General features: G+C 39.7%; 1 protein-coding gene across 1 annotated transcript in view; it reads right to left on the bottom strand.

Annotated features, from left to right (window-relative positions):
* LOC150086313 (transcription factor RFX4-like) overlaps positions 1–8,281 on the bottom strand; it is a 50,357-nt gene extending 42,076 nt beyond the window's left edge. The window contains exons 1-6 of the mRNA XM_090374858.1: positions 8,230–8,281; positions 6,820–6,943; positions 5,453–5,514; positions 5,166–5,243; positions 1,056–1,086; positions 857–955 (exon numbers count right to left, since the gene is read on the bottom strand). Of these exons, the coding sequence (XP_090230984.1) occupies positions 857–955; positions 1,056–1,086; positions 5,166–5,243; positions 5,453–5,514; positions 6,820–6,943; positions 8,230–8,234 (399 nt within the window). The 5' untranslated portion in view covers positions 8,235–8,281. The remainder of the gene's footprint in view (positions 1–856; positions 956–1,055; positions 1,087–5,165; positions 5,244–5,452; positions 5,515–6,819; positions 6,944–8,229) is intronic.
* Positions 8,282–14,054: the final 5,773 nt, after the last annotated feature.

The raw sequence follows: 14,054 nt of genomic DNA, 5'->3' as shown, positions 1-14,054 counted from the left end.
GCACTATCTCAACACATTATGACCACCCTCAGCCGTTCTTCTCACTTGGTGACACATGCTGAGAAACTGGGAAATTTCATACAGCAAGTTCTTAGCATGCGGTCCCTATGGAGTACTTGATCGTCATGGGCAAGGGGAGTGATCTGACGGACTTCAAAATGCACTCCCTCCAGAGGATGCACAATTCTGTCCTAATATAGGACGTCAGACAATAGTAGACAATGAAATTAGTTGCCACTGGACCATGATGACTGGGAAAAAAGTAACTTTTCAATGGATCACCTTTCGTTAGATAGAAGATACTGCAAACTTTTTATGAATAGAAAGCATAGAATCACTCCAATATCCTGGTCCAACAAAAACCTAATACCTTTAGACCACACTCTAAATGCTAAAAACTACCTATCCATTGCGACTAATCAAGTACATCCCTTCATGGTAACTATCTTCTCGGATGACAAAGATATGTTCCAAGAGGGCAATGCGCCCTGGCACGTTGCCAGTGTTGTTCGAGAGTGGTTTGCAGAACACGAAAGTCATTTCCAACCTTAGCCGTCGAATTAGACGGATATGGATCCCATAGAGCATCTCTGTGATTACTGGATAGACAGATCCGACGTTTGTATTCTCCACCATCGACTAACTAAGGGACTCAATCCTTGCGAAAAGGTAGAATATACCTTTTGCAGCATTCAGAGGTCTTTTAAAATCCATGGCTCGTCGTATGGAGGCAAAGAGGAGGACTATTAAGCAGGTGGTCATAATGTTTTGACTGGACTGGTAATAATATTAAAAAATTATATTTTTAATCTTTATTGATATTAAATGCAATATTATTTATTATTAGCTTTCTTACTTTTTCTAAATCGACAGTAGGGGGAAGGTTCAATTCTTTGATATTGGGAAACTCTGGAAGTACAGTGCCCACACGTGACCGAGGCGAATAAAGTGGTATCTGTGGAGATAAAGTTCCATCAGAGTCTCAAATGACATTGATAATTTTAAATACGGAGTTCTGAATGCAATTGGTAATATTCAAAAACATCTGCACCTACTTGTTTCACAATCTCCCTTCTTGAATCGCAACTGAAACAAAAAATAAAATTAGTTGCCATGGTGATAAGGTTCCATCGTGTAGAAGATGACATAAAGTATTCATTCTTTATACATAAATCGCCATAAATGTTTTAAATATTAATCAACTACTAACGGGATGAAAAACTGCAGATTTATGAGTAGATGGCGTTCTTTAACATACCCACAAAATTTAAAATTTCCAGAGGGTCCACAGAAATATTAACGTCGCGATATTAAAGTCTCGATAATTCGTTCTTGAACTCCCATAGTGATTTTCCACTCCAGTCTGCTTTCCATTATGAGACGAGCTCACCCAATTACTCGTGAAAAGATCTGCTTCCCATAATTTCGCGTCCAATCAAACCGTCTATTGTACTTTGAAAAACTATTCAATCCTCCATTATCAAAAGGTGAACTCCTAACCCGAGAAACGGAACCCAACCGTGTATCGCTTTATGAGCCTTTAGTTAGGGATGGCCTAACCGCATCCCTTTCTGCCGCATAGTCGTATCAATTTACGGTAAGGAGACGACAAACAATGTTTGGATGTTGCGGACCTCGAGACACAAGAATTTGAAAGCGTAAGCGAACGTGATGCCTTGCGAAAGATGCGTTCGATCACACTCACCCTGGAATGTATCCAAGTGCCGAGTGCTCTTGCGTCTCTTAGCAACGTGCATCAGTCAACGAGGGAAGAGAGAGAGAGGGGGGTCTGTTGGGCAACGGAAACGTGTCTCGCAATTGTTATAATGCACGAGATTTGAGAGCCCATTGTTTTCATAAAGCTCGCATTTTTTTATTGGAGAGGAACGGGAGAGGGGATAGGACAGTTGCGCGTGGAGAGGGGATATTTTTAATAACCAACTTCGAGTTTAAACGCGAATTCCTTAAAAACGAAATAAACAAATAGAATAACGTTGGTTTGAAGCACCAAATGAAAAACCAGAATTCTTTTTATTTCGGAAGACTAAACCTAAGAAAATTTTTTAAGAAAAACATGTTTTATAAGAGAAATGTGGAGATCATCGAAGGCTGTTTTTCTCCTTCTATAACGAAAAATTGAAATAACGTACAGTGGTCATCAAAAGAATGGAGATGTCTGATGCGGACAACAGTTCCAGGACTGATGGAACATTCACGCAATCTCCTGGAGTCTTACATACCACAATTCAAAACACATATGAACATTATAAAATGTCTACTGAGCTCTTCTAACCTCGGTCCACTCTATGATTCGCAAACTCGTCTTCCTCAGGGGTCCCTACGAGATCAGTATGCGACAAGTCCCTATTCTTCAGAGTTATTTAATAATGTATTCATTGAACTGTAAAAGGACTAACTTCTGCCAAGCTGCAACCACCAAACTTCCCAAAATGTAAAAAATGATAAAGTTAAAACGCTCTTTCAACAAATAATATTACAGCAATGGAGTCTTCATACCAAGATCCTTTTCTTTGACATTTCTTATTTGATATACAGTAAAAGCTCGTTTAAACCGTTTTAATGAAATTTTCCCTATAATGAAAATATTTCCAATTCCCTGTCGAATTCCTTATTAATGCTTCAAGTTACGTTTAAACGAAATTATGTGTACCAGTTTTGCTGGATGAAAAACCCAACTTTCCAAAAAAATAAACTTGGTAACTCACCCAAGAGAGTGAAAGGGAGTGAAACACTGCATGTTTGCGTGACTCCAAGATTTCTGTTCTCCAAACATTACAGTTAAAAGCATTATCAGTCGCCATTTTTGGACCATTTGTGCCACCGATTCAAATCTTGTTGAAGAAACTTGGCCAGCCTCGAATTGTTAACCATCACTGCTTCAAACCATCAGAAAACTTTGAGCACCTCTCAATGGAGCCCCACTTATTACACTGGTCACGATGAAGACCATTTATGATAACCCTCTGTTTCCAATTTTTTTGCTGCCTACAGTCCATCGTAGGATCTTACCAATAGCAGCTTTCCACGAGGTAAGTTATCAAAAGCTTTACTAAAGTCTACATTAATTATATCTACATCCAACTGTTTAATGACTACATCATAGTAATTTAACGTAAATATTAATGGTAAAAACCGACTAATATGGAGAACAAACTGCTCGACAAAATAAAAAGAACATGTAGAAAACGTGGTATAATTCTTACAGCTTGTGATGAAGCAACAAAATTTGGTATGGTGTACCTTAGAATAGCGATGAAATAAGGACAAAGCGAGAAATTTCCGACATTTAAAAGGATGGCATAAGAATTACCAAAAAGGTCCATTATAGAAGCCATTACAAGACACTCGAAAATATAGTCACATGACATCAAGACGGCGTATAATACCCTCCAACAGCTAAACAGACCTGACAGCGGTGAACCATGCTCCCTATAAGGGTATCTATAGGATTCTGTGACAACAAATCCCATTCTTCCACCAGCGCACACCTTAACTTATCAAGTGACCGACCAAGGTTGGCAGTCGTGCAATGCGACACCCAAGAGCGTCCCAAACATGTTCATCGGATTTAATTCTATGGATCGTGCTGGCCACGGCAGTCGTTGGAAATCTTCAGTTTCAAGATATTCTTCCACCACTTGAGCTCAATGTGCAGTGGCATTGTCGTGGATCACAAGAAAATTAAGGTAGAGGTTGGAGGATCTGTTATCGGTACCTTATCAAAAACATGACAAGGGGTGCAGCCATTGATCATTATTCCGCTCCACACAAGAACACCGCCTCTGCCTGTGTCCCTTTCTGTGGTATTTCATCTGTCTCCAGATGAAATAACGTCTAGAATTTGTTTGTAGGCTAAAACGGGACTCATCAAAGAACAGAACTGTACCCTATTTGCCAAGGCTCTAAGTCATGTTCATGCACCTGTTTCGACGGTGGTTTGGGGTTAATGGGGTACAAACCACGGACTTCCTTTCATAGAGTCCATTTCAATTGAGCCTTCTTAACTCTGTCCGGGCCCCTGATAGGTAGCACAGTTGGTAGGATCGCCGGATGGAAAAGACCTGAGTTCGAATCCCGTCAATGACGGGAGGAATTTTTATTGGTCTTTTCACAAAGTGGCTGAGTTAGTTGGTATCATGCTAGGGTAGCGTCGTTTTTTTCTTCCCGAAACTCGGATTTGTCGTCCAGCAAACAGAAAATCGACTTCAGAAGACATTCAATTTACAGACAATATACACGAAGCAACATGGCCTTAGTCGCTGATGGTCCTAAAACCTAATAACAACAACAACACCATCTGGTTGAAAATGTTTTCACCTGTGCAGGTTTCCGTCTTGCTATCAGAGCCAGACAATGGTCTGTTCTGGTTGACGCAGCCCTCAGGCGACCTTGCCCAGCTTTTCTTGTAATGGTTCCTGTCTCCTGATCGTTGTTCCAAGATGACACTGCTTGACACATTAAGTCAACATTAAGCCATCTCAAAGAACGATGGGTCTGGCAGGTACCACGATGGTATCGCTACCATCCTCCCCACACCGGGTGGAAAAGGCCCAGGTTCGAATCCTGTCGATGACGCGAGGAACTTTTATGGCCTGCCTTTTTTTCCGTGGGTGTGTTAGTCGGTCTCAGGCGCAGATAGCAAGGTGTCCCCCGGAAAAACTGGAGTTTTTCGTCCAGAAAAGCAGGCAAATCGACCAGAGAACAGAACAGACGCAATTTACAGACACAATACACTTGGGTGGTTGAATGACTTTCTAGGTGACCCAAATATAATAGTTTAAACGACGATGACTTGCCAATCTGAGTATTGGAGATGTGGCTCTCCAACTGAGCAAGCCGAAAAATGGGAATGAAGTGATGTAGTCGCAACCCCTGTTTTTATCGGCACGAATAATTTGCATAATGTGTGTCTCTGTAAGGTGGTAGATCTATTTCTACTGGATAATCGGAATTTGTGTGCCAAGATGGCTATGTCAAATATTCACCTTCTGCGACACTGTTCACAATAAAATATTAAAAATATTTTGTTCTGTTAATTTTGTCGAGCAGTGTATGTTTGTTAATAGAGAAATAAAAGTATCTGCATTTTTGCAGAATGGTTTATTATTGGAATTTCTACTTTTACTGAAAGGGAAGACACTCACTTTGTGGCTCCCTTCTTCGAAAAGGAAATCTGGAAATATGGGGAAGCTTCCCTAACTGCAATTCCATAGTAGTGGTAGCTAGAACAAAAAGAAAAGGAGAAAAAATATGAGCTTCTTTCAGAGTATGAGTGGATTAAATAATAAGAAGAAATAAGAAGCTTTTCTCACCTTTATTTCCACTTTTTTGAAGAAAGGTTAGGCTCGTTCACAGAAACAGCCAACTACTGACCATGGAGGGTTCAAATAGGATTAATTATTAATCTAAAAGATCCAAGTAAAGGACTTACCGAGATTGTCCTCGTGTTCCCAGCCTACGCGTGGTAATCTGTGGAAACTGTTGTCTTATAATCTAGAAAAAACAAATTAATAAAATAAAATTATTGAGTTCATCATATTAACCAAAACTTGATGAGCTGATTTTTAAATTCGAATTTAAGCAATTGATGTGCCTGCTTTTGTTAGTGTTAGGTTTTACGAGCATCAGGAACTAAGGCCGCGTTGCTCCTTGTATATTGTCTGTAAATTGCGTGTTCTGAGGTCCAATTTATTTTTGGTGGGCGAAAAACTCTAGTTTCTGGGAGAAAAACTCACGCTACTTTCGCCTGAGACCGACTAACTCAGCCACGTTGTGAAAAAAGCTCATAAAAATTCCTCCCATCGTTGATGGGATTTGAACTCAGGTCTTTTCCACCCAGTATAGGAAGGATGACGATTCTACCAACTGTGGTACCCACGAGGACTTGAAGTGCATGAGTAAATTATCAGTTACCATTGTAAAATTTTCGATACTTCTGGTATACGTGATTCAATCCAGGCATGGGCGTATTTTTTAACTAACTGTTCCTTTATTCTTGCCCTCGTGGGTAGCACAGTTGATAGGATCGCGGTTCTCCTCACGCCGGTGGAAAAGACCTGAGTTCGAGTCCCGTCGATGAAGTGAGGAATTTTATGGGCCCTTTTCACAACGTGGCAGAGTTAGTCGGTGTTAGGCGAGTGTAGCATGGTTTTCCCTCCCGGAAACCCGGGTTTTTCGTCCAGCAAACAGAAAATCGACCTCAGAACACGTGCAATTTACAGACAATATACATGGAGCAATAGAGTCCCTAATGTTCCTAAAATCCTAAAGCAACAACAACCTTGATTCTTTTTGAAAGAAAAACTGAATGAAATAATATAAATGAGAAATATAATTAAAAATGCATATCATCAGCAAAGGGGAATTTACTGATTCAACAACATTAAACGGGAACCTTATTTTTGGCTTTTGCAACCAATCTCCACTGCATTCCTATTTTTGACCTTTTTAACCAACTCCACGGCTTCTGAGACTCAACTAGAATCACAAATATCACATAAAAATCGATCACAGAATCCAGAAAACCGTTCTTAAACTAAAATGACTGTAGAAGTATACAAAATGTGTAATCGTATAACAAGTATTCGGTAATATCTTTGAAGACACTCAAAGGCCTAGCCACCACAGTGCAATAATTAACCTAAAGTCCACGAAGAACGAGGAGAAGGCCCATGGGTCAGTCCCAATAATTTTTCTTTTAAATATTATAGAAAGAAAATTATATCAAACAATATTAATAATAATGTTAGTATATAAACAATTAGGGAGTCAACTGAATTCCCTCAAGGAGTAACTTACTTTTCCAAAACTAGCAGCATTCACCGGTTGCATGTTGTTCTTGGCACAGAAATCAACGTAGTGAGTGTAAAGCGTACTACGAGGAATGCACACCCCATCGGCCACTTCGTAATTCTCTTCCAACCTAAGAAGACAAAACATATATCGGCCTACACGTCCCCACCTGAATCAATAATAGAGTCAAATTTTAAAGTTATGCAAATGGCCACGTAAAAACCAACAAATAGCCAACTTACAATTTATTTTGCACATTACAGTGTCCTTGATCAACCACCTTTCCCCTTCTACCAACCCTCATCGTGGATAAATATGAATATCGCTCCATTATCAAATTTATGTTTTTGCAAGGCAAACAACCAAGGACTATCCATGAAGAGATGTCTACAATGTATGGGGATGTCATCGTATGACGCGGTAAAACATTAGTGGACACAGTGAAGCGTGGCCGGGAGAGCATCCATGATGAGAATTAAAAGAATGGAAACAACCATCACCATCAACTCCCAAAAAAGGCCAGAGTGCAACCACTGATCTTGCCCGGAAGTGAGGACTTTGTATCTTTCCACACCAGCCTTATTCCACTGACTTAGCGCCTCATTCAACTAGCTTCTTTGCGCTACTGAAGATTTATACGCTTCTTTACTTACATTTATGAAATTAGAGTATAAGATTAACCAGTTTTCTCAATTTACAGTTATATTAGCCGTTAGAAGAAGCAAGAGTTTCCAGAACAAAAGACAAGAAAAAATAGTGAGTGGTAAAGAGGAGTGATAGCATTTGGCTGGTCTTTAGGATATCCTTTTAAAGAGGCAGCTGAATTTGGCAAGAACTGCTGCAAACAGTTAATCGGAGAACTCGATTTGTTGTTGTTATTAAGGTTTAATGGAGATTGGAGGTTGCTTACAATGGCTAAAACGAAAGTTTCCATGGACTAAGTTCAATAGCAAAGCTTAATTAGTTTCCATGGATTATTGATGTCAAATAATTAAGTATCCATGGATTATTGATGAATCATCCATGGATACTTAATATCAATAATCCATGGAAACTTAATTAAGTTTCCATGGATTTATTGATGTCAAAATCAAGAAAGGTAAATGATTGTGTGTTCTTTTATGCAAGGGATGTGTACTTAGATGGAAATTTTAAAATTTAAGCAACTTTCTCTCTCCGATGCCCAATCCTTTGTCCACCTTATTGTGTCATATGGCCTTGAGAAATATTTTTGGTGTAAGCTATTCAGTAAGCACCAAAGAACTGGTGCAATAGTGCACCGGTTCTTTGGGTGCTTTTAATACGGTTTTTCCAAGTACAAGTGTCCATTCACTGGTCGATTTGTATTCTACAGAAATCAGAATAATAATTAGAAATTAGCGAAATCCAAACACATTTCAAGATGTTTCAACTTACCACATTAATGTAGCAGGAGTGGAGTGAGGCCGAAGAATACGGGCCACTTTCTGGTCAGCTAGAAAAGAGAAACATTCTTTTAATTAAGCGCATGGTAAATTAAATGTTTGAGCCGCCCCAGCAATAATTATCTCTGCCTCCTACAGTGGCCTTATACCATCCTCGCGGGTAGCACGGTGGTTATAATTACATTAATGACGCGAGTAACTTTCATGAACTCTTTCAACTCTGTAACTGAGTTAGTGGGTCTCATGCGGGGTTCCTTTCCCTCGGAAACTGAGTTTTTTGTAAAGCAAAACAAGCAAATCAACCAGAGGACAACTCAATCATCCGACTAAGATAATAGTGAAATTAATTTGTGATTAAATTATATTTATGGTTGCATCCTCTGACACACAAGTAAACATCAATGGAACCATAACTTTGTGACAGACTAATCCACAAATAACTTTTTATAGTCCCTTTCTGAGTAAATGTGTACTCACAAAACCGTTTGTTTTTATGGTTCCTTTCTGAGTACACATGATCTCGGATGATAGATAAAACAGAGAGTGAGAAAAAAAGGAAGAGAAGAAGATGGAGAACTACGATAAACGCACTAAAGAGCAGCCCTGGCGTTATCTGATCCGCTGTTCATCCGTTAAGCGTATGATGGTGTTGATATCTTCCGCGCAGACCAACGGCCGAAAGCAATGAGCAACCAACTCCCCTCTCTCTCTCTCCACAATCCCATCGTGCTTCGAATCTCCTCTTCTGTTTACCAAGCCGACAATCGTCCACCGCATGACACAAACCGACCCTCTCCCCCCTGGTGTAAACTCCCCTTTTCTCACACCTCCTATGCCCGTCACACTCCCGTTCGGGATTCATACGAAGCCTTCGGCGATCACCCGTCAGAGACGAGGCATTGTAGCAACCCAATGTCAATAAAGAAGTCAATAGAGGGCGCAGTCTATTGAGCGTGCTGTTTAATACCACCGCAACAGATGAGCATCTGTGACTATAAATCCTCGTGTTGCGAAGGGGCCACACACAGCTTATTTTTACCTGATGGGACAGTTTAATTCCCTCATTTCTCTCTCTCTCTCTCTCTCTCCCTTCTGTCCTCTGGTTCGCAGTGCGCATGGCTTAATCAGGCACTGAACAAATTCACACAATGAATTTGCGAAGATCCTAGAAAAAGAGATATTTTTCATCCTCCAAGAAATTGTATATTGCGCCGTCTGTAAATTGCGTGTGGTGGATTTGCTGTTTGCTGGAAGAAAAACCATGCAACCCTTGCCTGACACCGACTAACTCAGCCACATTGTAAAAAAAGCTCATAAATTCCTCACATTATTAGAACTCAGGTCTTTTTTCCACCCAATGTGGGCAGGATGATCATTACACCAACCGTGTTACCCAGGAAGGTCCTAATGAAATAAATAATCAGTTTACCTCAAGAGAATGCCATCACAAAGATCTATGATGTTTTCATCCAATACCTCTTTTGTCCCTCATATGCTGGAAACTTTTAAGAAATCCTACAAGATTTTTGTTGGAACAGAAATCACCTACTACAAGGACCTAGGACAGTACATAAATATTTTCTGTTATGTATAAAAATCAAAAACTTGAATATTTAAGAAATTTCTAGAATATTCCAGAAGACGATTTCTGAATGTAGTGGACCATTGTAGAAGATTTCTGAACGTAGTAGATTATTTTAAGAAGATTTAAGAAGTGAACGAGAATACTTTACCAAGAGGGAGTACTTTTTCAATATTATAGATGATTCTTGAGTTTTTCAATAATATAAACTGAGGAGTAAAGACTGTGACTTATAAAATCAAACACCGTTATTCAAAAGGAGTGTTGGATGTAACTTTTGTGCGTTCAGGTAACTCCTGTAACGTTCAGGAATCTTCTACAATGGTCCACTACATTCAGGAGTCGTCTACACCTTTCTGGAATATTCTAGAAATTTCTTAAATATTCAAGTTTTATGATAAACATGGCAAGAAATAGGGAACCATTACAACTCTGTATACAGAAAGTTATTCCATGAGAAGTATTGGCAAAAAACTAGTTGTTTCATTTAGTGGAGTACAAGCTACCATCCGACTAATCAAGGAGTCTGGCAGTTTAAAGGAAAAATCACGATCAGAACGACTTGCTGCACTTGAAATCGAAGATGAATTCAATAGGAACAGAGAAGCTCCCGTGTAAAACTTCATCTTAAACAAGCAGGATTCCTTGATCATGTAGTGGTCAGAAAACCCTTATTAAAACTGAAAAATCTCAAGAAACGGTTGGCTTGGGCTAAGAATCATCAACATTAGATAATTGAAGAGGAAAAAGGTACTGTGGACGAATGAATCCAAATTTGAAATTTTTGGATCCAAGTGTACAGTTATGTGAGACGATCAACTGAATTTAAAATGGTGCCACAAGACAGTGGTGTTGGCTCCATCATGATCAGGGATTGCTTCTATATTTCAGAAGTGGGTGACATCGTCAGAATCGGAGAAATTTTAAGAAAGGAAGGCTATAAAAGCATTTTCTGTAAAAGTCCAGAGGATATTGCATCATGTTCATGCAATATCCTCTGAACTTCGACTTGGTGGAAAAAATTTTATATTCCAACAAGACAATGACCCGAAGTACACCTCTAAGCTATGCAACGACTTTCTAACAACTAAACCACAGGATGAAGTATTGCAAATTATGGTGTGGCCACCCCCAATCGCCTGGCTTAAACCCAGTAGAGCTTTTATGGGATCATCTAGGCCATCAAGTCTGCCCATCCTCACAAAATTAATGGAAAACCTTGCGGATCGCTTGGAATAATGTCAAAGATTTTTCACTACCTTATTTATTAAACAAACGAATCCGGATCAAACTCAACTTTCTTTATAAGCTCTTACAGCGATATATTCTCCAAATTTAATTGCAATTTGATCCGGGTTCGCTTGTTTAATAAATAAGATAGCGAAAAATCTCTGAAGGTACACTTCTGCCTAAAAGTTTGGAATCACAGCGTATGACAATAGTTTTCGTTAATTTTTTTTTCAATAGATTTACTATTGAACCTCACTATATATACATCTTCTACTACCACATCAGATTAACCTCGAGGATTCCTTCGAGATTATGTGAGTTCACTGTTTCACCTTTATATATAGAATGACAGAGCATCAGTCAATTTATGAGTGAATCGAAAAACAGCATGAATAACCTACCCAGTCTCTTGAATCTTGAATTTCTAAGACCTAGGTGAAAGCTGACGGGATGAGACACTCGTCTAGTTCAAAGTGCCCACTTTGTGTCTCATCAACATTCACCATGCGATCAAGATTCAAATCTGTAAAAAGTCCTGTGTTATGTTCCTGATATAAATGGTGAGTTGAACCCCAGAAGGATGCATCCCCGTATTAAATATTCAGCCATTTCAGCTCCAAGACTTTGTAGTTCTCAATGGATGTCGTGCAGCTACTTCAAAGAAGCAATGTTTTTCCTTAGGAACTACTTTTTTTCTCTAATCAAAGAGCCAAAAATAATTTTACAAACTTAATTCGACTGAATATAGAATGATCTTCCAAGAATTACAGTCGAATTTAAATCCCTGTCAAAGCACAAAGAAGTAAAGAAAATGGCAAGGATTTGACACGGGCTTCTTAACAAAATATTTCAGGGTGGGGAGGAGAACATCGAAGCCAATGACGCACAGGAAATCCGGCGTTTAAAATATGTTTATGCAGAAAGCTTGAAAGAGCATCCAGTGAATGATTTCAAAATTTGACTACGAGCAATCATTTTACCTTAAAATATTGATAACGCTTTAGTTAATAGGCTTGGTGACCAGCTGGACCATTTCGGTTCCAAATATTTGCATTAGTACCATGACCTCCCTCCGCTTCAGATCCCGAGGACGAACTCGTTATTCATTTTCAAGCTTCCCTTTGTTGGCTATTTGTTAGGTGTGCTCGACACCTGCCTTTGGGTGGGCTGCATTGTGATTCGGTTGGTTGCTGAGAATGGACGCTGAGCCGCAGTACCTATGATAAGGTCAAAAGTCGACGCGACAAAACTGATTTAGTGAGCGAGGGTGTTTTCGAATTGATGTCAGCGGAAACGATGATAATAAATGGTTTGATCACAAAAAGTCGATTCTCCTGCGCTTCTAGAAAAACATCCTTTTCTAACCAGATGTAAACCATACCACAATCATTCTATGGATACTTAATTAATAAAAACATAAAGTACTCATTCCCAAAATTAAGCATCCATCTACCAAGTCCAGGTGTACCATATTCATGTTTAACAAATACAGTGGTCATCGCTGACCACACCACAGTCTGTTATATGAAAAATAAGTAGAAGAAGAAGAAGAAATCTTGATTGTACAGTAAAGATGTGTCCACAGCCTGGAGGCCAGAGACTTGACAAAGTTAAAATAACCATGTCGAGCCCCAAAATAACCAAAATATATCATCGGCTTATTAAGGAATAATTAATAGAGAAAAAAGAAGGAGAAACTAGTAGATAAGTTAAATGAAAAAAATCCTTACGGCTACTTCGAAGGGTGGCGCTGCCAGTCAGCATCCCGTGCTCCGTCACTGAAGAGTTTCGGGTCATGTAATCCTCCGTTGGCTGAAGCCTGTCGCTAGACGAGGACGTGACGGACAGCACACTGACGGGCGACCTCTGCCGTAACATCGACGGTTGACTTACGTGAGGCTGCTTGCCTAGTTGAGAAGAACGCCGGTGGGTGTCGAACTGAGGGGAGAAAGTGCAAGTTGTGGCCCACATGTCGGAGGAGTGGACATCTGAAAGAATAAAAAGGCGCAAAGTATTAACATCGAACAGTGGGAGGGGGGGATGAAGATCCCTCCCATGTAAGACCCCTTTCTTACTCCCTCGCAAACGAGCAGTGGTTGTAATCCCTGTCCTACTGTGAGACGTCTTACCTTACAAGTATTATATTGTCATATAAAGAGACGAAGACTGTTCAATAAAGAATGATCACAATATTTTTTCCCAACATACTCAAAAGGACACTCATCCATATTTTGAGTGTCCAAGCATGATGGAAACGTTCGTACACCTTGTGCAGAACCTCACCATCTTCAGTAACCATCCATTGCAGCTTCTGAGAAACCTCCACGCGAACTTGCTGTTCTAGTCTTGGAACAAACATATGCAAATGGTCATGGAGAATACCGTGCGTGATTCCTATTGATATTCTCAACGTCTCTGCCAGTTTCCTTACTGTTATACGACAATCTTCTCTCACGATTACAGAAGTGTTGATGGTTTTTGTGGTTACAGCAATGGTTGAAGCTCCAGGACTGCCGGTTTTTTAATTGAATCACGTCCATCTTTAAACATTCTAAACTCTGCGAGCTGTGTTATATGGAAGCGCAGATTCATCATTAGCTCTTAACAAACATTTCATATGCTTCAGCTGATGTTTTCTTGAGATGAACTCAAAATTTGAGGGCAGCATACTGTTCCTCACGTGTCACGTCCATTTTTACGTAGGCGAAACTTAACAAACATAAACTTGACCGACCACCAAGGTCACACAATGCGCACGAGTCAACTGTTCAGTTGCTTTCTGACGCAGAATGGTTTCGTCTTAAGCTCTCAGCTTACCTAGAAATAGCAAGCAGTACGATTGTTCATGAAAAATTATGATCATTCTTTATTGAACAGCCCTCGTATATTATCATACCATTATATCGAATTAAAAGAGAAACAGAGATGATGACAGATTGCAGTGTTGAATAGAGCAGGGGTTTGCATAAATTACCACTTAAGGGGACAGGCTTCAGAACAGCAGC

This window comes from Mastigoproctus giganteus, chromosome 5 (genome assembly GCF_048544385.1).
Source record: "Mastigoproctus giganteus isolate SK-2022 chromosome 5, ASM4854438v1, whole genome shotgun sequence".
Classification (NCBI taxonomy): domain Eukaryota; kingdom Metazoa; phylum Arthropoda; class Arachnida; order Uropygi; family Thelyphonidae; genus Mastigoproctus; species Mastigoproctus giganteus.
The sequence above is the reverse complement of the archived record's forward strand: the minus strand, read 5'-3'. Positions and strand labels throughout refer to the sequence as shown.